This window comes from Trachemys scripta, chromosome 19 (assembly GCF_013100865.1).
Source record: "Trachemys scripta elegans isolate TJP31775 chromosome 19, CAS_Tse_1.0, whole genome shotgun sequence".
In the NCBI taxonomy this organism is placed as follows: Eukaryota; Metazoa; Chordata; order Testudines; family Emydidae; genus Trachemys; species Trachemys scripta.
Window position 1 is genome coordinate 14,873,257 of NC_048316.1, and position 23,833 is coordinate 14,897,089.

The window sequence follows — 23,833 nt, forward strand, 5'->3', positions numbered from 1 at the left end:
CAGGCGAGGCAGAAGGGCCCCTCTCTCCGGTGCCAGACAGAGCAGAGAGAGGCCCCTCCGTGCCCAACAGCTCCTTACAAAACCATTGGGAACAGACGCAAATATGGCAGCAGGTTTGGCTGGGCGGTGGAGTGGGGAGAGGAAGGAAGGTTTCTGGGTCCACTTGTAAAGCATTGGGCCTTGAGCCCCGGTTCTGGCTGGTCCCCTGGGAAGGGAGCAACCAGCAACTCAGGCTAGTGAAAATACAGCTCCCACTCTGAGGGGCTGAATATCTCCCAGGCACTGACCCTGCCCAAGTCGTGGAGATGCCAGGGCTGCCTGGATTCTCCTCTCCCCTGAGCGATATCGGCACTCCCCAGCAGGCCCTGCCTTCCCCCAAGGGAGCTCTTCCTTCTCAGCTGGGTGCACACCGGGTTTGCAGTGGACTCGGACTAGGCAGCGAGCAAGGAGAGTCCTTCCTGCCCCTTGCGCTGCTTCTCCTTGACCCACCCCAGAGGATGAGGGATAGGAGGGAGCGCCAGGGTCCATCAATAAACCCAGGGACATGAGCAGGTGCAAACACCCTGTTTTCTGGGGCAAGACCAATAGGAGCCAAAGAATACAGAGCATGGGAGTGCTGGAGAAATGCAGAGTCCCTAGACCCTCCACTCCCTTCCACCAGCCCTCCCGGCCCCCCATAGGCCACCGTGTCATTCCTGTCCCAGACCCCAGCATGCACATGCATCTTCTCCCACCCTCAGCACCCGGCACACACCATCTCCGTCCTGCGGATAACCAGCACTGGGGATAAAACCCTACTTAGGCTCCCCCATTTCCCTGCCGGAGTCACATTCGGGGCAAAGCGAGAACCAAGACCTGCCTGAACCCAGAGCTGGGTGCAGTTTCAATCAGTGAGTTCCTCTGGGTATGGAGAACGAAAGATCTTCCTATCCCCTAGCCAAGGCCTCAGTGTTGGAGTCTCCCTAAACCACCCACCCCTAGGGGCAACAGAGAGGCAGCGCACCCCAGCCCTACACCCCCAGGAGGCTGGGGGGATGCCCCACTCCCAGGAGGATGCGGGAGATAGCTCACCCTCACGGTCATCCCAGGAGAGCAGAGAGAGGCTGGTCCCCCAGCGAGAGTCCATTAAAACTACAGAGGAAAAGGAAGAGAAGGCAGAAGAGGCTCCAAAGCCCGGTTCCAAACCCTGCAGAGCCAGCCTGTGCCACCCTCCGCCCCCGAGGGGTCCCGTCCTGCCCCTCTCCTAACCTCCCGCCCCCGGACAATATATTATCACTATGATGTGCAAGTAGATTTGCTCAGATCCCCCACGCTCCCATCCCCAGGTGTCAGCCCAAGCCCCGTCTGCACCTCGGACGTTCTTGCCCACCCCACAGCGCCGCTAAGAGCAAAGCATGATGGGTAGTTAGTAGACAGGTAAGACACCCCGCAGCCCCACCCCCTCCCCCGTGCACCACCCCCGGTCTGCACTGCAGGCTGGAAGGACGGACAGTCCTGGAGGGCGTGGGTCACTCCTCGCCCCCCTCCTCCTCGCGGTGGCGGTTGGAGACGGGAGCCTCTTCCGCCTCCTGCTGGTGGTGGGCGTAGTGATGGGGGCTGGGGCCCTCGGCGGGCAGGTTCTCCTCTGCGTTCAGGTAGACGTTGAACAGCGCCCCCTCGTGGCTCGGCTCCTTCCCGCAGGCCTGGCAGCTGCAGCGGAGGATCTTCTCCACCAGCTTGTCGACTCGGGGGATCTCGGCGTTGCCCGGGCAATCCAGCGTCACCTGGATCAGAGGAAGAGGAGGGGAGTGAGCGGGAGATAGTCCCCCTCCCCTCCAACACATACCCGCAGCCTGCTGCAGGGCAGGGCGGGGCACACAGCTCGGAGCACACTCTGCCCCTTTCCAACTGGAAGCTCTTATGGGCAGGGACCCTGATTTCCTAGGAGTCTGCATAGCCCAGCGGTCAGCGTCCCATGTTCAGAGGCTGCACGGCTGTTACAGCTCCAAGCCTCAAGCTGTAGAGACTCTCAGCTCTGGAGGCCCTGGTTCAATCCCCGAGGTTGGCCAAGGGATTGCATTTGTACAGCTCCTGGCACAGCAAGTCCCCAGCCAGGCACCACTGCAATAGAAATATCAAAGAAGAAGAAACTTGGCCGGCCCTCGCAAACGCCACCCCTTCGCTGGAGATCCGGAATCAGAGGCGGCTTTGGAAAGTTTTGCCCTAAGTCACCTGCCCCAAAGGCGCCCAGTGAATCAGCAGCAGAGCTCAGGACAGACCCTAGTTCTGACTCCTGGCACCAGCTGGCTTTAGAGCCCCCGGACGCATGTAGTGATTCACACGGCACTGGGGGTGTCACTGCACCAGCACCGAACCCGCCTTGTTCCCAGGCTCACACGGCTAAATGGGGCGAGGCTTGGGGCGGGCGAGGGTGCAGAGACATTGCTGGTGAGGAGAGCGGCGGGTGACTGGCAGATGGGACGTGGGAGGCTGTTTCAGGCACGGAAGAAGGCACAAAGCCACGAGTGGGAGATGGAGACAAAGGGAGCGATCAGAAGACAGGGCATGTGGGCGTGAGAGCAGAAATGAATAATGCATGGAGTCACGGGGGGATGGCTCAGCAAACATTTATGTATTTTTTAGTATTATTCATAGCAATAGACTTGCCTTGACTAGCACTTTCCATCTAAGGATCACAGGGCACTTCAGAGGCATCAACAAATCACCCCGGGCCCATGACACAGGTGGGGAAACTGAGGCACAAAGCAGGCAGGACTAGAATCCGGGTCTCTCAGTTCCCAGGCCTGCACCCGAACTGCAAAGCCAGCCATCCCCAGATACTAACAGGGCCTTAGAGCAGGAGGGGTTACTCACGATTTCCCACATGGATTGTGCAGGCATGCAGGAGTCACAGTGCACCAGGGATTCTGTAGACTGAGGGAAGGTGTTGGGGACGCTGTAGCTGAAGCACTGTCCCAAGCAGGCCCTGTGAAGAAAAGACAGGAGTAAAGCCCATGGAGCTGAGCATTAGATGGGACTGGGAGCTTGATGCAAACCATGCACGAGATGCTCCCTGCCTAGGGCTCTGGTAGCCGGCAGTGCTTGCGGGGGAGGCGAGGGAGGCAGCAGGATCATGGTCTCCTACCAGGACAGGCTGGAGATAGGTGGCTAGAGAGGAAAGAGCCTGAAAGGGCTTCTCTCTGCAGCAGCTCAGCCCCATAGCCAGAGCTGCTCCAGCTGCGTCTTGCAGTGATGAAGCAGGTAGCGTCTCGATGCAGCATCCTTCTCCTCCTCCCCATGAGAAGCTCCTCACATGCCCTATAGTGAGCCAGCATCCGATGGGCCAGAGAAGCAGAGGTGGGGCTGAAGGACTTGGATGGAAGTCGTGGGGAGAGGAAGGAGGGTCATTGTCTTGGCTTTCATATACTGGGACACATATGGCCTGCATGTTGACTCAAGGAGGCCACAGAGTGCCCCAGTTTAACAAGATATAGCTGCATTGCAATAAACACTTGTGCGCACACCACAGCCACTTGGGATGTCGGGGGGAGAACTCCGATTCTCATGCATCCAGAGCCTAGCTTGCCACTTGGGAAAAACCAGTTGCAGTACAGGGCCAATGACATCAGGATACCTAATACCACAGCTGAGCAGTTCTGAATCCATCCAGTAGAGGGCAGTGGTGTACACACTAAAGCCAGTTCGTTAGGTATCCTGATGTCAGTGAACAGAGCAGGACCCAGGAGCTGTGGCGTTGCTCCTGGACTCTCCCAGGAGAGGACCTCACCAGGGTGACTGCAGCTTGAAGTCACTTGCAAGAGAGTCGCCCTGCGCTTTAAGTCTCTTAAGGGGGAAATGAGGGCTTGAGTGCACATTTCCCTCAGTGTCTCCCTCTGACTCCAGCTTGGCGCGTGGTAACAACCTGTTCTAGGAACCTCCTCCTAGTTCTGGCTCTGCCCCCTGACCCATCAATTCCATACAACAGCCCAGATGGTGCCCAACTAGGGCCCTGATCCTGCAATTGACTCAAAATCTTCTCCCTTAGCAGGGAGTCTGCATCAGGCAAAGTCACCAACCTGAACAGTGAAGGAAACAAGGTGCATCTAGAGAAGCCCTGGCTGCTGCAGCCTGCTCCCCCCGTACCTGTTCTGGATGGACTTAGACTCGCAGCCGCTGTGCCCCACAATCTGGGTGATGTTCTTCGCCTCGCACCACGCGCTCTTGTCCGGGAAAAGGGCCAGTTTGTTAATGGGGGGCGGCGCGGCCAGGATCACAGCTGGGAAGAGGGCAGCCACCAGGAACCGTAACATCATGGCCAGCTCCACCGAAACCCTAGAACTAGAATCCAGAGAGCAAAGCTTGAGCAGGTGGGAAAGTGACCCCCGTCCCCTCCCTCAGATCTCAAAACGCCCTAGGAGCCTTCCTGCGCTAAACCCCACAAGCCCCCTGGGAAGGAGGAGCACGTTAATACCTGTTTGCCTAGGTTCCTTTGGGCCCTGCCTCAGACTATGGACCAGATGGTGAGCACTCGCCAATCCCACCCGCATGTGCCCTATAAATCAGGCCCTATACAATGTTGTAAGTGCTGGAGTCTGGTCCATCCTTCTTCTGCACTACTGGCCTCTCTGCAAGCCAGGCATTTATCCATCACAAGCCAGGTTAGAGGGACGTCAGGAGCAAATGGCAGGGCAGATGCTAGGGGTTGCTCCTGATGGGAGGGGGCCTAGGTGAATCATTCCCTTGGGCTTTATGGGGGGCCAAACCCAGGTGCCACGATGTGTGGTGGAGAATAGGATGGACCACAGCAATGGAAGCCAAGCACCACTTCCACCACCTACTGTCCTGAAAATGCACCCCCCTCCCACTGTCTGCTCCACAGATAGATCTGCTAGTGGAGAGGCCAAACTCCCCTCCAACGATCTCTCTCTCCGCCTGGCACCTGGTGCATCCTCACAGAGGGGCATGCTGGGCCTTGGCACAGTCCTACCGTCTTGTCCTGCTGTGGAGACTGCAACAGAGCCCGGTGCCACGGGGGTTGGGATGTCGGGGGGAGAACTCAGATTCTCATGCATCCAGAGCCCAGCTTTCCACTTGGGAAAAACCAATTGCAATACAGGGCCAATGACACAGCTGAGCAGTTCCGAATCCATCCAGTAGAGGGCAGTGGTGTACACACAAAAGCCAGTTTGTTAGGTATCCTGATGTCAGTGAACAGAGAAGGACCCAGGAGCTGTGGCGTTGCTCCTGGACTCTCCCAGGAGAGGACCTCACCAGGGTGACTGCAGCCACAGACACAGTATAAAGTGTCATGTGTATGCCTCCGTATGACAACGGATTATTTCTTTAGCATGGCAGATAAGGCCCGGGGCTGCCCTGCCCTGAAGAACTTACAAGCCACACAGAAAATAGCAACAAGGGACCAAGTTTTGCCCCTTTATTTCCTGTTTCCTTTCTCCTGCGTCCGCCCCCACCTTCCCCCGCCCCAAGCTTTTAACGCTCTATCATTATTCTCCTGCTGTGGGCACAGGGACTTGTTAAGTACGACTAGGTCCCGCACTGCGCAGAGTGGGGCTGGGTGGCAGGATGGGGTTGGGATGACAGGATGCCCCTTCTCTTAGCAGCTGGCAGTCTGGGAGGCCAGAAACACCTTCGTAGATCCTGGGGAGCTGAGTGGGGAACGCAGAGATTCAACCACCGCCTAGGGAAGATGGGGGTTTGTATCTAGTGCATCACCTCTCTGGCTGCACACACGCTCCACACATTGCCATGAGAACTGGCCTAGCGGCCAGAGCCAGCAGGCATGGCCCCTCACGCAGTGGAGAGATCTGAACACTTGCAGACCTGGCCCTGTTTGCACACCAGAGCTCTCTGCCACCCCTAACCAGCCAGAGCAGAGATGGGTGCAGAAGGGAGCTCAACACATCAGAGCTAAGACATCCTGCAGGAACAGAACCTCCCACCAAGTTTCTCCTGAACGGCTCCCATGTGGGACTGGGGGAAGGGACTGAGGTCAGTTATCACCTGGACCCTACACTGAAGGCGTTGGGCCAAACCACACCTTTCTGGAAGGGCTTGAATCCACAGTCACTGGTTACATGTGTTACCTTGCATCAAGCGCTTTTAGCCAGGAAAAGAAGTAGCTTAGTCCCCAGAGGAGCACAGCCTACTGGTGAGAGCAGACATCTTCGAGTTAGGAGACCACAGATCTGTTCCCAGCCCTGCCACCAACATGCTGTGGGGTAACCAATTCACGGGGTGCTATGCCTCAGTTTACACACACACACACACAGAGAGTAAAAGGGAGATAAGAACACCCCGCCACCTCACCGTAGTTTTGGAGGGTTTATTCATTTGAGTTACAAAACTGCCTTGAAATCCAGGTGGAAGGAACCAGAGGAAAGCCCAGTAGACACAGATGGGCCTGAACCATCAAGTCCCGATCCGAATGGGCCCAAAGGTTTCAAGGCCGAATCCATCTCTAGGCAGCACTGACAGCAGCAGAGCTGGGGAGATAAGGGTCTCTCCTGCAAACCACTGAGCAGGGCTGTGCCCCGAGAACCCTTCACCTTAGGGTTGAGCAAGGGACCTGCAGAGAGGCCACTCTATTCCATCGCCTCGTCACATTTCCCACCATAACCCTCTGCCCATTCAATGACAGACCGACTCAGGGCCAGCAGCTGATGCCTACCTGTCTTAATCCTTCCATCGCTGCTCACAATGTGCCCGAATAAGAGGTTGAGCCACTGTCTAGGCCTTGGTCTAGAGACTAAGCACTTGCATTGCAAACCTCCCTCCTTCTTCCTAGTTAATATTCATGACAACATCCCTTTGCCGCTCTCTGTGGTCTCCAGCTGCCGGGCAATATTAATTATCCCGTGACTGTTTCACTCCCCTCCCTCTGGGGCTAGCCAGCCACTTCTCTAGCCCCTCCTGCAGCTCTGGGTTGGGGTAAGTGTGCAGTGCATCAGGCCGTGTGTTTTCTATTCAGGGCCAGCGAGGAAATCGCCCATGGTCGTTCGTTGCCAGGGAGCAGAGAGCTCAGAAGTTAGAAGGGAAGAAACGTCTCTGACTCCTGGTGTTAAAAGCAGCCCGGCAGCTGGAGGGCAGCACCTAAGCAGCAGGCCAGAGCCTAGTGGTAACCGTCCTTTAGAGCTGCGAATGCTTCTTATTACAGCCCAGGGCCACATACACCGCCAGCACAGGCCTCCGAGAGCTGCAGCATCAGGACCAGGAATTCATCCCCTTTAGATCAGAAAGCGCACAGTGAATGATGGTGTAGGTGTGCCTGTTTTCTGCTTACAGACAGCGACCTTCCGCTGAGGACCAAAGGGATCCGTCGCTCTCGAGAGCCGCCTTCCGTACACGACTGGGTTTCCCTGCATGCAGGCTCAGGAACTCCATGCGTTTCCATTCCCAAAGCTTCTTCCCCGTTGCCCCATCAGGGGAGCGGAGTTTGTCTCCACCCCACTCCAAAGGGGTTGAAAGTTGTAAAATGGGTATTTAGATTGGTGGGGGGGGGGACACTGTCCCCAGTTCCTGCTACCTCCATTAAAAGACAAACCATAGTCACTGTTAACAAAGCCTCTTTCCATGGCTTCTTCCATCAGCTCAGAAACAAGATGCAACCAGTTCACTGGATGCAAAGAACGAAAGGCACAAGCTAGGGACTCCGAAATCACACTCTTGAACCCCCTCCAGCTTCATTTCCAGACTTCTCCAGCAGGTGTCGCTGCAGGGCAACACCAGGCAGTGGTTAGGAAACCTCAGGCTGCAGGCAAGGAAGCCAGGGAAATGACCAATCTCTATAATTTGTTTTTATGGAGCCATTCAAATTTAGTAATGAGTGGGGTGAGGTTTTCGATTTGCATTAACCACGAGGACTGGGACTCAGTCTGTGAATTGGAGGATTTCTTTAGAGTGGAGGTATAAAATTACCCTGCTACACTGATCAGCATCAAATGTTACTTGCCACCAGACATATAATTTTTCCTTCTAGGCCACAAACACAGAATATATGAAGAGAGAGGGGCCTGGAGCAAAGTGCCAGCTATTAACACCCCGATCACTGGCGAAAAGCAGGCTTCATGGAAATAAGAGGGTTTTTTTTTCCCTTCAGAGGGTTTGGATGGAGTTGTGGCGGGAGTCAGACATTTGGACTACTTAAAATACTAGTTAGAAGCATTTGATTTGTTATTTCCATCTATTTATTTATCCAGTGCCTGATCCAAAACCCACATAGAAGCCAATGGAAAGAATCCCGCGGATTTACATGGATCCAGCCCTAAAAGGTTTGCTGGAAGCATATTTGCTGGGAACTCAAAAGAAATTACAGCCCAGTGTCAGAGGAGGCTCTGGATAAGAAAGTCCCAACCCTCTGGCCCCTCCTCTTGTCATTCAGATAATCTGTTTGCAACTCTGCAGGGTGAAATGTACCGGATTAGAGAGTCCCCAGATGGTTTCTATAAAATACGATAATCTTATTTAGCAGCTCCTATGACTCATGGATTCATACATTTTAAGGGACCCTTAGAACATCTGATCTGGCCTTCTGTATAACATAAGCCATAGGATTTCACCCAATTACCGCTGTATTGAGCCCAATAACTTGACTAGGGTTTATCTCCCAGAAAGGCACCCAGTCTTGATCCGAAGACATCGAGAGGCGGGCAGTCTGAACGCTGTCATCTCTCAGCCTCTCTGAAGGGGCGCTCAGCACCTCGGGCAATCAGCCCTTAGGCTGCAATTGATGAAGAGTTTCATTTATTTACTGTGCAAGCTGGGATGTAAAAAACATCATTGTTTTCTCATTGCCCTGATACATGATGCTTAAAATGCAGCTCCGGACGGGCAGACCTGTCTCTACAGCCCTCACACGCAACAGCAGCCTTCATCGACATGCGTTATCCCAGTGTCGTCAATGGAGCTCCTCACGGAAGAGTTTGCAGGCTCAGGGTGAACTGCGTCAGGGATCTAGCCTTCTCACAGCTTCCATTGACATTTAAGAAGAGTTGAGGGAGGGGGGTGAGTTCTATGCAGGCTTACGGATCTGCCTGTCCAGATCTGATTGCAGAATCAGGGCTCCTGGGAGACCCAAAGAGCAGCACGCAGCTCCCCAAGGGGGTGCTAATATTTCCTCTGGGGTTGGCATGGCGCTTGCTTAGATATTCGAAAGAGAAAAGCGATTCCTTCTTTTCACAGATGGCTTCTCAGGCTCCTCTGCGCCCAGAGGCCAGTCCCAGCCTGCCCTGCGGTGAGGCAGCGAGCCCTGTCAGCACTTGAGGCCTGGGGGAGGGCAGGGCTCCGTGAAATGATACTTCTGCTGCAGATCGGAACCTGTCCGTCACCACAGCTCCATCACCAGGGGTGTCCAGGATAATTCCACAGCACCTGGGCTCCTGCCTCGCTCAGGGACTGAGTGAAAGACGAGCAGCGCACAGACCCCAGCCCGCATTCAAGAAAGCACTTTAGCATGTGTTGAAGTCCAGTCCTTCCCTGTACAGGGAGGGATGCATTCTCGCCCCGGGGCCCCTAACAGCACAACAAACGGTCTCATTTGGAGAGGCCTAGTCAGCTAGCAGGGGGATTCTCTACAAGCCATTTCCTTGCCCAGATCAAGGGCCCAATTCTGGATGGTGCAAAGCGCCCTCAGATCCCATTGATTCACTGGCAAGAGCATCAAACCCTTAGCCCTAGAACGGGCCATGTTCACATGGTGTTTTAATTTGTTAGGCATGAGTTGAGGCCCCAGTCCCAAGCTTCTAGTGAGCGCTGGGGCTGACTCTAATGTGTAGGAAAATATCCTACACGCGGGAGTTAGGGACTAGAGCTGGGGCTGAAAACCAGCCCAACATGTAATTGTGGCATGTCTGCATCTGGTATAGCTCAAACCAGTCATGCGAACAGAGCTGCCACTAAACCCACTCATCCGACGGCAGCCACCGGCTGGGAGACAAAAGCGCCGTGTTCCTTCTTACCCTGGGCCTGGAGGGGTGGAGAGGAAGGAAGATGAGGCACCGCAGCAGGTTAACAATCTTCTTATTAAATAAAGACATTGAGCACATTCCTCCGTGACAAGCTAAATTACACGTTCCAGCCCCTGAAGAAACAAGCGTGTTCCTAGCAGCGCTGACCCCCGGTCTGCCAGAGAGCGAGACGGCGCTTCCCCGCACACAGGGATTCTTTCTCCTCTCCACACAGGGCCACATTTTTCCCTCAGAGGCAAACCTTTTTCAAGCAGAAAGTTCAACTCGGTTCAAGCAAAGCTCTCAGAGACTGTGAAGGTTCCCCCTCCTCCTCCTCCCTCTCTTCAGGGCACCACAATCTCCACTTCCGCCCTGGACCGGTCTCCGTCCTTTGCAGTCGCTTCGGCAACGCAGCACATTTCTTCTCCTTTTGGGGCCAGACTCTGACCTCACTCATTCAGTTGCAAATGAGCAACTCCACCGCAATCCATAGGGGCAGGCCACTCCCTGCGGGATCAGACGCAAGCCCATAATGGAGAAGAATTCCAAGGAGCGTCTTTCCAGCAGGAAGATGCTGTATTAAGCAATACCTCTGGCATCCACTGTATTTCACCCCCAATCTACCAAGCAGGCCGGAAGGCACGGTCAGTTCACCTGGCACAGTGTGCTGAAACCAGATAAAACCACATTCGCTCAATTACAACCCAACTCCCTAATCCTTTCCCAGAGAGTTACAGGGGAAAGAGTCATCCAACAAGCAGGCGTCTGATCCCAGCGCATCCTGGCCTAAAGAGCCCAGCAGCCGCTCGGCACAATCGCAGCTGCGTTCTCATGATGAAAGGACCAAAAGCAGCTTTCACTCCTGATTGTCCTGTAACAACATTGCCACTTTCCATCCAGCAGCCCAATCCCAGCTGTCTGACCTGAGCACTTTGTAGGGCTCAAGAGAGCCTTTGTGTGAAGCTCGTTAGATCAATAAACCTTCCAGGGCCACTTCAATCAGCACAGAGTGAGAACGGCACCGATACAGAGACCGAAGAGGAGCACATCCGGGAAAGAACCAGGTGGCCAAAGGGACGAATGGCACGACAGGCGAATCATTGCTGTTGTTATCCCATAGACTCACGGGGAACATCACAATGGCTTCCATTCATTGCAATGGGCTCGTTTAGCAATGACACATTCTCTCGTGAGTGCTCAAGATTCTCTCCTCCTCTCCCCGCCTTCCCCAGGCTAGCCTCCACAAAGAGCAGGGGGGTCCTGCTGTAACACTGGCCCCATCCCACTCATCAGCCGATGGAGCCAGTGTGGAGGAGCTGCTATTGCCCCCCGAGTGCCTTTGGGGGTTCCCTCTGCAACATGACCTCACTGAACCCCCAAATGTAGGGCAGTGCCTTAAGGCAGCCTCTAGCCACATACATGTAATGTGGTTGAACATGTGGGGTGTTCCTACCTCCAGCTGTGTCTCAAATTCCCAATCAGAACTTAGGGGGGTTAGGGAGAGTGTATCTCTGACCCTCCAGCCTTTCCTGCACACATGCGGCTGAACCGCGATCTCTCACACTTTCCAGCTGACAAAGATAGGATCAAATCACCTCGGAGATGAAGCACCTTCAAGATCAGCCCAAAGGAAAGGAGAGTGGCAAAGTTATAAGCAAACGAATCTGAAGGGAGGTGGGAGCTAGAATTAGAGAATTAGAGCACACTTTTCTTGGCATTTTTGTATATTAACTTTCTGCCCTCATGTTTACTTCCCTTTTGTGCCTGACAATGGTGAGCGTTTGTTCACCTGTGTTTCCCTTACCCACGAGCAGATGCAGAAGGTGAATCTGAAGTTTGCACATTTGAATTCTCCATGGAAAACAGAGACAATTTCAGTGAAGACTCCTAAACATGCATTTAATCTATTTGACTGAGAATGACTCTGAGGCAATAAAACACCAACTGATTACAGACGGGTTGAGGGTGAGTGAGGGCAAAATTTTCAGAGGTGATTTTGGATGCCAAACTTGAGCCCAATTACCAGAGTTGCTGAGCACGCATCACTCCAGTTGAAGTCAATGGGAAATGCGGGGACTCAGCATCTCTGAAAATCAGGCTCCAGGTGTCTCACACTGGCATCCAAAACAGATACACCTAAAGTCTATGGCCTCTTTTGAAAATGTTGGCTAGAGCAGCTTTATAAGACAAACACGTTACTAAATCTCAGGTTTCAGGGTAGCAGCCGTGTTAGTCTGTATCCTCAAAAAGAACAGGAGTACTTGTGGCACGTCTCTAAGGTGCCACAAGTACTCCTGTTCTTTTTACTAAATCTCAGTGAACTATAGTATTACAGCGGCTTTCATTGGAGGAGCTCATAAGTTACACGCGTTAGCTCAGTCTCACTACCCCAGGAAATTCAAGTCATGATACAGATGGGGAAACTGAGGCAGAACGCCATAAGGTCAACCTTTTCAGGCCTAACAGATATACCCCAAAGCTGGGCCAATGGCAGAACTGGAAAAAGGACCCAGAATTCCTGACTCCTGGTTTCCTGCTCTAGCCACTAACTCATCCCTACTATCCTAAATTCAGCATTTAACATTCACACGAAGTGTGAAATATTCAACTGCTGGCAGCTAACCGAGGGCACTCCCTTCTGTATTTCAGGGATCACACTGGGATTCAATTACCCAAGTGCTCACCTTGGCATCTAAGAGCAGATCTGAATGCTCAGGTTTGAAAACTGGCCTCTCAGTCAGTGAGTTAACGCAGCTTAGGTCCCATCTACAAACACCTCCACGTCAAGGGAGCATGTTACAGCACATTCGCCCTCTGAGCCAGCTGAAGCACAATCCCATTTTGCAGCATGCTGTAGATGGGACCCGGCACGTCTGCAGATGGGTGCTGAAGCCTTGGGCGTGCTCTGGAGAGTGGGTTGGGTACATGGGAGTCCACCGGGGCTAGACGCTCACATCGCATCAGCACACCCAGAAAGGAAGAGCTGCGTTACTCGGGCAAGGTTGCAGTCTGCCTGGGTAAGACAATCTGGGAGGATACTAGTCTGGTCTGGGCCCAAAGGGCTGCATGGAGCTGAGAGAAGCAGGACTGGTCTTCTGCTCCCCAGGCTAGTGGGAGCTGCACACGCTACAGAGACAAAGTCCTGGGCATAGGGAATGTTTCACATCAAAACCTCCCCGGCACATATAGACGCCGTGTTATCCGGCTCCTGAGGGAGTCGCGGCCAGGTGGTGGCCATAACAATGTGGGACCACCCCACCCACGGCTCCACGCTGTTCCTCTGACCTCCCTGGCAGCACCCGCAGGAGCCAGGCTGGCAACTTCCAAGCACCCTTTGCAGAATTCCCCTCACTGAAGGGTTATGGGCATGGAGCCCAAACCAACTGTGCTTCACGCACCAGTAACTTAAGCCCAGATATTCAGGGCCTCAGAAAGCATCTCCTCCCCTCCCATCCTACACCCCTGAGATCCCTGCAGGGCCCTCAAGAAAGCAGTGCCAAGGAGACAATTCTCCCCTCCCGTAGCAGCATCCTCTCCACCCATGGAAGCATATGGGACAACAAGGGCCCTAACATCAGCTGAGGGCTGACCAGTGGACTGACCACTGAGGCTGCATTCCCCCCCCCCCAGCCCGCAGCTGTTCCGAGCCATCTGGAAATCAAACACTTGTGGAAAATGAAAAAAATCTCGTAAGTTTTTACCCTCTTTTTCCATAGGGAAAAATTCCCCCCAAAATATCAGACAACCTAGCAGGTGGGCAGAACAGTTTACAATAAAATCTATTTATATCTGTTTATCTTATTCAAACACTTGTGATTTTGCCAAATATATAAAAACAGGGACACAGGCAAGTTGTGAATAAGGCCACACATGGACACAGACGCGGACACACACCTGGCATCCTGGGGTTCTGGGGGCCCAACAAATACCTGGGCTTTATAAACATTACTTAATGAAGACTCTGTCCATGGGGAGGTCCCTCATTTCCCCCTGCCTTCAGTGAGAGTCAAGTCTGCTCTGCAGCTCACAGCACCACGAAGGGTGCTGGCAACAGTTAAATGTATTTAGCAAGTGCGCGTTAAAATCTAAGGGGCCCGATCCTTCAAACCCTTACTCACCCAAGCCATCTGCGTTCACGTTGATTTGAATGGGATTTCTCCCGTGCGTCCTTTTAAAAGCATTACACTCTTCACCAAAAAGGCCTGAGCTGATTATCATCCGGTTATAGGAAGGACTCTCTAGCAACCGCACTATTTAAAAAAAAATTCTGTTCTGTTTCCGCAATTGATTAGCCACTCCAGGTCACTGACCCACTATATTCTTCAGTCATTTTTATATATAGGAAAAGTTACCCACGCTTTCCTCCTAGGGAGGGATCTTTCCAAAGAGCCAGGTACCAGATTTACAAGTGCTCAGTACCCATCAGATTGCACTGAGTTCTCTTGTGACATTTATGGCCAGATTTTTGCAAGAGCGCCACATCCAATACTCTGAGCTGTTTGAAAATCTGATCATTTACTTCGGTACCTAAACAGAAGCAAACTCCTTTGAAAATCTGGCCCGTTAACAATTGGAAGAAACACATATATGCTTCAGAAAGCTCAAGAGTGTGGTTCCTCTTAAATAAGGGACTTTATTCATGCAGTGCTTCCTGGTGATTACAGAGAGCTGCACTTTAAAAAATCCCAAATCAAATAATATTCATTTACTCACCCAGACAAAACAAGGGCAAGTTTCACACCATTCTGAGCATACAACAGTTTTAAATGAAAGCTGACAAAACTGAAAGGCTTTCTAATACTTTCAACAAAAATTTAAACCAGTGCAATTTACTTGAAAATTTGCATTTTTTAATTTAAAAGAATCTGCTTTTCACTAAAACGTAGTTAATTTTTTACTTTTTGAACTCTGTCGCAGAAAAATGCAAACGGTAAACGTTTTTAGGAGACCAATTCTTGCCAATCCCACACTTGTTTTTGCAAGCCTCCAATTAACTTGATAAATGTCACAATGAAATAGACAGGGGAGAGGGTTATACATGAAATGTCTTGAAATAACTCTTAGGGGTAGCGAGACAGACAAGTGCTTAACCCAGCACAGAAATCCAATTTGAGCTGGGACCTATGGTCTTGCTCTACTGAGCTGCAGAAGATTGGAAGGAAATTTAAAAAAAATATATCTAACTTGAGGAAGGTCTATTTCTTTTTTTTAAAAAATCACCCCCCCAAAAAATAATCTTTGAAACAGGATAGGTGTTGTGTCGTTTCTCACTTTGGAGCTGGTTGGTTGTAATCCTCTGGAACCCAGAAGAGAGTAAGTGTTATCCCTCTGCAAGTTTCCTTAACATATTCATTCCCACCCACGAGAGCTTGGGAAGTTCCTAGCAATAAAGCAGATACGGAGGAAAATGGTGTATTCTAGGCAGAATTTTCAGAAAAAGCTCAACACTCACAATTTGGCCAGATTTTCAGAAGAGCTCAATACATCGAGTGGCTCTTGAAAACCTGGCCCCCCGTTGCGTCTGCTGAGCACTTGATAAACTAGCTTCATGCATCTGCAGAAAACAGCTCCGAAGCCCACTGAAGTCATTGGAAAGACTTCGATTGACTCGACTAGGCAGATGGTGGGAAAAGCACAAGTAACTGCCTACCAGCGGGTGAGGGGTGCCATATACAATTTGTGGTTAACACAAACCATTCATAATTCATTTTAATTTCTAATTTTCTTTCAAACTAAATATGATCAAAGTCAGTAAATTGTGTCAGCCTGTGACACAAAAATATTTTCTTTTCTCCCCTCCCATCGCTAAGATTTTTTCTTCTTCCGACACCTGTTCCATTAAGAGAGCTCTGTTGTCCTAGGAAATGATGGTGGAAATCCTGCTACCACTGACTTCAATGGAAATGAGGCGAGACCTTGTGTTCAAGACATAGAAAATGTACTCGTTACTGCCTCAGAGGTGGTTGGGAGCTGGGTTTGGTAGCATCAGGGTGCATTAACGACGTGGACAGGGATGCGTGTAATGCCTGCTACAGAGCCTTTATAGAGGGGTTTAGTCCGTAGCATGGTGTGAAACCCTAAACCTCTTTAGGTTTCTACACTGGGAAGCAACGGGCATTTTTAAACACAGCTGCTAGCATCATTTCAGCTGGAGCGTGGCAAAGGCCGAGCTCACACGTATAGACCCGAATCAGGGCTAACTTCCTCTTGTATTTTTACCTTGATCAGAGAGACTCATTTTCCCAAGGAACAATTCAAACCCTCACTGCTGCAAAGTGAAGAATGAAGGATGAAGCTGGCGCTACATTTTGGGGTTGGCTGGGATTGTCAAAGGAGCACAGGGGAATTAGATGCCCAAATCGCAAAGCACTTTGCAAAGGCGGGTAAGTATTATTATCCCCCATATTCCAGAGCTGCGACTCCACTGACCACTCCAAGCAAATTCCTTTCCCCCTGAATCCTTAATCCAGGGCTTGCTCACTAACAATACCTCAATTACCCTATTGTGTCTCCACAAAGCACCTGGCTCAACAGAAAGCTCACCCTGTGGTAGCATTTCTCATCACGCCGTCCTTACTGAAGTTACAGCCCCCTCTCGTCTGTACCACACTGACAACGGCTTTCAGGAGAACTGGGGGTACAATCCAAATCACCTTCAGGAATGCTCTTGAAATTCATTTGCTTTCACGCTACAGCTTGATTTGTAACGGGACATCAGAGACATCCATCTAGCTAACAGTTGGGATTTTTCACTCCTCACCCGGCCCAGTTCTACTCTCGCTTACAACCTTGGAAATCTGGAGCGAGTTACTCCAGATTTGCACTGGTGTAACTGAGACTGGAATCTGGCACAACGTATTCATGCTCAAAACAAGCACAACTGGAATTCGATCACACCCTTTTTTTTTATTATTATTTAAATAAATAACTGCACTGGGATTTTTTTAAAATTGAAATAGACACAGTTTAACGCCATTTTCAAGTCAGAGACGGACGTGGTCTCTGATGCAGAGTACAGATGCCTTTAGCTGGGTCAGTCATTTATTACAGATCTTAATAAAGGATTGATTCAACTAGACACTGAACACCTGCTGCTCACTCATGGTGGGTTCTCTCAGGATCAGCTCCGAGCTGCAGGGAGGAGGGGAAGGGGTTGACAGAGGAAGGAATTTGGGGCTAAAGGTCTGGACCTTTCAAAGTCTTGGGATCATTCATCCCTTCCCAACAACCAGGGCAATATCCTGACTCCACCGAAGTGAACGGCAAAACTCCCATTGACTTCAGTGGGGCCAAGATTTCACCCTCGGTCTTTGTTACTTGCCTTTTCAGCTGTGGGAAGTGCTGGTGACACTGAAGCAGCAGCATTAGCGTTAGGTACAATGATTTGGTATTCTTTGTAATATCCCTGGTACTGATTATAAAAAACACTTGGCATTAGTATGAAGGCCTGGGGATATCTATAGGATTCCCAGGGTAAATTAGCAGCCCGAGCATCTCAGCCTGAGTGGAACTTTCAAGCGTTACCAAAAAAGGCCCTGAGGCCTGATCCCACAGTTGTGACTCAGGCAAAACTCTCCCCACTCCCTATCCGCCAGATTGGGCCTATTGACTACAGTGAGATCGGGAGCAAACCAAAATGTAAACCTCTTCCAAGCTGAGCAAGTTGTCTTACTGCCACGGCCATCGGAGCGAGCGGTTTCTCCTCACACATGATGAAAAGGCTAAAGACACACGTTAGAACGCAGCCAAATCGAGGGCCCGATCCCACAGTCTTTCCCGAGGCCAAATTCCAAATGATTTCAAGGGGAATTTTGTTCCAACAAGATCAGGCCCATGATCTGCAGCTGGTGTACATCAGTGGGGCTCTTTTGAAGTCAATGGAGCTGAGTCACACCACCAGAGGGGCTGTCCCAGACTAATTCTAACCCTAAAAGCCAAGCTCCACTTAGCTGGTAAGGTAGAGAAACAAAGGTCGGAGGACGATGGCAAACCGCAATGAGCGGCAGTGCTAATGGAAAGCCCAGAAGGGCTATCTCCTAGTCCCAGCTGCTGTGTATAAATCCCACTGGACTCAATCCCCAGAAGAATCACAACCTAACCAGTGAATATAGGATAAAGGGCCCAATCCTGCATGAGTTCAAGCACTCTCTCCTCCCAGTGACTTCACTGGGAACTGGGAGCACTCAGCACCTCAACACCTTGCAGAATTGGACCCCTTCGGGTTGAGAGACTTTAGGGGCCTGATGCTGCCCCGATTGAAATCACTGGAAGTTCTGTAAACTGACTTCAAAAGGAGCCGGAACAGGCCCTAGAAATGTGCAAGTTTCAGGTTCTGATTTAAAAGGACTATGGTTCTGGGCCCAATCCTGCACTCCTTGTGCACCCAAAACTTTCACTGACTTCAGTAGGGGCTTTGGTTGCACCAGGAATACAGAATTGGGCCCTCAAGAAGCATAACTAACCCACCCGAGTCCCCCCGAAACACCATGAATTACCAAACTGGACTCCACGACACAGGGTCAAGCCCTGATCCGTGCCCTTCCTTGGGGGTATTTGCAAGCATGTGAGATTCTCTACATTTAAGCTGAATTCCATTGCCCGTCCTGAAGTTTTAAGATTTGGGGCAAACCTCTCTCATCCAAATGGGAAACTGCATTACCAAAAGGTTAGATTGTACGCAATTTATTTTGAGTTGGTTGGAAAATTCCAAATAATACATAACTCTTTGTCTAAATATATAGGGTGAAATGCTGGCCCCAGTGAAGTTTGCAGGAGCTTTGCAGTTGACTTCAATGGGGCCAAGATTTCACGCATGGAATCTATACGGTAAAGAGATCCGGCCCCAATCCTGTGAACACTTAACATGTGTGTAATTTTTTTTCACATGAAATAATTCCACTGAAGTTGATGAGAGTACTCATGTAAGCAAAACCTACACATATGGCCATGCGTTTACAGGATAAGAATCTACATATAGTTAAGAGGATGATATTCTTGTAAGCTAAATATGTTAGCAGACATATTAAAGTGTAAGGAGTTGTCTAGGTCAACTGTTATAAAGCATGAAAATAAAGTACAGCAAATTCTGTCCTTGACATATATCACTAAAATCACAACTGAACGATCATTATATATGGAAGATGTGGAAATTATGTCTGTAACAAATTAATAGTATTATAAATATTTATAAGGCACCTATCAAATATGAAATGTATGTTTATTATCATTATTAATTATTATTATTATTAAGCTACGATTACCATAGGAAATAGGTATATGTATAACATAGGCATTCATTTGTAAATGCTTATATAATATTTCCAATGGGTTTAAAAGAAATAGTCACTGTATTTGTCAGGTGTGTGTATATGTAAAAGCAATACAATATGTGTAATTAACAGAAATACAATGTTTGTAGGTAAGGTTACCATATGATCATTTTCTCTCCAGTAGGAACATTTCCTTTCATTATTTCCCCCAAACTATTACATTTTTCTGATACTCCAATTAATCAATGCACTTTAAGGATTTTGGTTAAATATCCCTCCCCTACCCTTTCTTATCTGCATCCAAAGAATATGAAAACTGATCAGAAAATCTGCACACCAAAAATGTGCAAGTGATACAAAATTAAACTGCTTCTAATGGGGGGGGTGTTTTGTTTTTTCTTTACTTTTTGGGGGGCGGGAAGGACGGGGGGGTGGAAATATTTTAATGATTTCAAAGCATATCTCCTGAAGTCTTCCTCATCTGTAACTGATTTCTGTTTGTGGCAATTTCTCATCCTTCAAGCCATGAATCACTTTGGGGAAAGAAGGGGTGGGGAGAAGAAGCAAAAATCTGGTCTTGATAAATTGGGAAGAAAATGCAGGTTTATTTTTTATTTAATTCAGAGAAGAAGAAGAAAAGTTTTGAAATTGCAACAATGTCTAGCAGCTCACAACTTTATGTGGATGAAAAGTGCTTTTGGAGGGGATAGTTACTTACCATGAAGTAGATTGAAGGAAAATCCCATAAGGTCCTTGGCTAGAAACTCTGGGGGAAGCCAGCAGATCGATACAGATCACTCTCCGAGGACAGAAATTTCAGATTGCCCCAGCAAATCAGCTACTAAAAAGAACTGGGATCTTCCCTCAATCGCCACAGAGAAAGGGGGGAAAAAACAAGGAGCAAGTCGAGCTCAACACCTCAGATCTGTATCCTCTCCAAATAGGGAAATCAAGGGGGAGAAAAAAATATCTGCCCCCTCTAGAAGTTTATAACATCCTCATCCCCAACAGTGCAGGGAATCCAGAGGGACTGAGAAGGGCAAAATCCTCGCAAACCCAGAAGTGCAGAAACTTCCTCCGCCACCAGCCAACAGGTAGGAAAGGAGCAAAAAGAATTATGAATAATAACAAGCGGCTGAGAGACGGGGTGAGATCCTCACTCAGGCAACAGAATCCAAAAGGTGCAGAAGGTTCAAGCCCATCCAAACTGAATTTCACAATCAACTGGGGGGTAGGAGAGGGAAAAAAAACTGTCCAGAAAAAAAAAAAAATCAGAGGAGTCCTAGTTCAATAGCGTGAAAGGCAAGAGCTGGGCTGGAAAGGCTGCAGAACCCCTCCAGCCAAAACCAAAACCCAGTAGAGAAAAGTAATGGGGCTTCAGAGGATCCAGCCCCTCCAAAGCATCTTCTCCCAAAGACTCCCTGCCCGCGGAGAAATGCCCACAGCAAATGGCAAACTCCACTCTAGTGCAGAGAGCTCTCTATCCCCTCCTGGCTGGGCTCAGAATGGAGACAGCAGCACTGCACAGGAAAATCACAATCAGTCTGTCTCTCTCTCTCACACACACACACAAGCAGAGCAACTCCAGGCTGCCTTCAGTAAGGAAAGGGGCTTGACTCTGAGAGGATCTGATTATATTGTACTAGACAGGAATGAGCAAGCAGGGACAGGAAAGATTTAAAGTGCCCTCAGCCCAATTTCTTAGAGGTTTACGCTTCTCTCTCTCTCGCTCCTCTGCAGCTCACCCTGGAGAGGGGCCAGCTGCAGCTAAACTACAGGGCCAGAGATCATCTGAACACTCCAAAAAACACTGAGAGGGTGTGTTGGCGGTGGTGGTTTTAATTTGACCTCAGACTATTTGTTTTTAATTTGTAGAGATCCCCAGCCACTCCTCTGTCCACCTCCGCCCCCCTTTTCCGAACATGCTCTTCCCTGACCTCCAGCCGGAGATTGCTAACTCCAATCCAGTCCTGTATTCATGCTCCTCTCCCTAGCCACCACTCAGACTCGCTAGCTCCAGCAAGGAGAAGAGACCCCTCTAAGGAGGAGGGTGCTGTAGATAACTGATGGGCCCAGTTTTTCAATGCATCCGGGATGTTAGGGATCCAGTCGACTTGATCCAGTTGTTAATTAGTAAGGATTTAAAAATAAAAGTTTGGAAGGAGTATAAACCGCCCTGCTTTGAGGCAGCATAAACCGTCCTCTCTACCTGGTGGAGGTGAGGAAGAAACTTCCCTTATAGAGGTAGGTCATTTCATAGCTGCCTATTTCACCTCCCTTGGAGGCATCTGGTGTTGGCCGCTGTCAGAGACAGGCTATTGGACTAGATGGACTGCTGACCTGATCCATTATGCCAATTCCTACGGTCCTAATTCTCTGGGAGCATCATAAGGGATCCCTGCCAATGAGATCGTGAGAGCCTCTTCATGGACCTCTTTGCATTTGGCACCATTTTATGGTGAGCTGAAAAGATGGCCTTGGCTTCTGACGGTACAATCAAGAGTAGGATCTGGTATGTCCTTTCTCTGTGCACTGTATCTTGCCAATGCAGGTGGATAGACTCCGGTCTGGGCTCCACTTAAAACTTAGGTCGACCTCACTACATTGCTCACACCCTAAGACAGAGGTGGCCAACCTGTGGCTCCGGAGCCACATGCGGCTCTTCAGAAGTTAATATTCGGCTCCTTGTCTAGGCACCGACGCCAGGGCTGGAGCTACAGGCGCCAACTTTCCAATGTGCCAGGGGGTGCTCACTGCTCAACCCCTGGCTCTGCCACAGGCCCTGCCCCCCCCCCACCCCTTCCCGCCCCTCCCCTGAGCCTGCCTTGCCCTCGCTCCCCTCCCTCCATCCCAGAGCCTCCTGCACTCCAGGAAACAGCTGATCGGGGAGGGAGGGGGAGGTGCTGATCGGCAGGGCTACCGGTGGGTGGGAGGCCCTAAGAGCAGGGCGGGGAACTGATGGGGGGCTGCTGATGTATTACTGTGGCTCTTTGGCAATGTACATTGGTAAATTCTGGCTCCTTCTCAGGCTCAAGTTGGCCACCCCTGCCCTAAGAGATGTAGTTAAGCTGACCTAAGTCCTGGTGTAGACACTGCTAGGTGACAAAAGAATTCTTCTGGTGACTAGTCACCACCTCTCGGGGATGGGGTGGATTTATGACAGTGACGGAAAACCCCCTCCCATCACTACAGCAGCTGTGCTGCTCCAGCACTTGTAGTATAGACGGCCCCTCAGCGATCTGAAAAAGCGTTTTCTCTGGCTAATGTCTAGGATTCCCTTCATTTAGGTAACACCCACATGATTTAATGACAATACTTTGCCTTTGTAAGGCACCTTTCCCTGGGGGATCTGCAAATGCTTTGCACACATCAATTAATGAAGTCTGACACACTGGGGGCTCTTGTTATCATTATTCTTATCTTTTTATAGGGAGAAAAGGAGGTACACAGAGACTAAATGACTTGCCTAAAATAACCCAGCAAGTAGGGAGCAGAGATGGTAATAGAAGTCACTGCAGCTGTACCCGCTGGGAAATAAACTTAAGAAGCACCTTCCTGTTTTTGCCTACACACAGCTTTGATGGACTTGGTCTGACATCAGTTTTCAATGCTAGTTTTTAAGATGTCAGTAAATTTTACTGAGACTTTGCAACCTATTTAGGGTTGCCAATTGTGCCTGGATGAATTCCTGGAGGTTTCCTCACATGACAATCCTGGAGGGTTGGCAACCTAAACCTAGTAAGAGTAGTCGTTCTATGGTCTTAATGTTCTCTTATCTTTGTGCTTACCCCATGCCCATCACTGTGGTACCTGATTCGTGGTAGCCATGTAGGATCATGGTTAGCTGTACAGATGTATTAGGAACTCTACGTGGAAAATTTTGGTTGCGATGAAGCCCGTTGGTGGGTTGCTGCCCATTCATGGCCTTAGCTTTGTCTTATCATTAACCCTGTAACCGGAGTTCAGACTTGAGGTTAATACAGGGGAAAGGGAGGCAGGAGTTCTGGATGCCGTTGCCAGCTCTGCTAGTGCTATCTACTTGCTCGGTTATTTTAGGCAAGTCACTTACGCTCCCTATACACCTCCTCCAAATGCAACCAAACGACATGGAGTTGTTTTTAGTTTGCTCTGTTGGATTATGAAGCATTAAAATAGTTCACTCTGTTGTTTGCAGTGTTTGGAAAGCAGGGGGATAGCACCCAGCTGGGACAAGAGCGCTAACCGTTCAAATAAAAGTAACATGAAGAATCTCAAGAACGACAGATCGAGATACCTATAGTCAATGCTGGAAGAGATTGTCACAAAAATGCTGCTGATAAAAAGAACTGATTTAGTAGCCAAAGGGAATACAGTAAATATGGGGTAAGGCATTCAGCATAGTGCCACATCAACGTACAAGGTTGGCTAGATCCCAAATCGATAAGAATACCATAGCACTGACGTAAAATTATCTGATGGAAAGATTATGGAGAGGCATTAATAGTTACAGGTTTCAGAGTAGCAGCCATGTTAGTCTGTATCCGCAAAAAGAACAGGAGTACTTGTGGCACCTTAGAGACTAACAAATTTATTAGAGCATAAGCTTTCGTGGACTACAGCCCACTTCTTCGGATGCATATAGAA

The 23,833-nt window shown here is 49.9% G+C and overlaps 1 protein-coding gene across 2 annotated transcripts in view; it reads right to left on the bottom strand.

Moving 5' to 3' along the window:
• Positions 1–352: 352 nt before the first annotated feature.
• The window catches only part of LOC117867978 (neuroblastoma suppressor of tumorigenicity 1), a 25,391-nt gene continuing 1,910 nt past the window's right edge, over positions 353–23,833 (bottom strand). The window contains exons 1-4 of one of the 2 annotated variants that reach the window (XM_034753511.1): positions 19,929–20,852; positions 4,123–4,317; positions 2,854–2,965; positions 353–1,763 (exon numbers count right to left, since the gene is read on the bottom strand). In XM_034753511.1, the coding sequence (XP_034609402.1) occupies positions 1,509–1,763; positions 2,854–2,965; positions 4,123–4,292 (537 nt within the window). In that variant the 5' untranslated portion in view covers positions 4,293–4,317; positions 19,929–20,852 and the 3' untranslated portion in view covers positions 353–1,508. Of the gene's footprint in view, positions 1,764–2,853; positions 2,966–4,122; positions 4,318–19,928; positions 20,853–23,833 lie in introns of those variants that run through there. The other variant, XM_034753510.1, reaches the window with a different exon arrangement.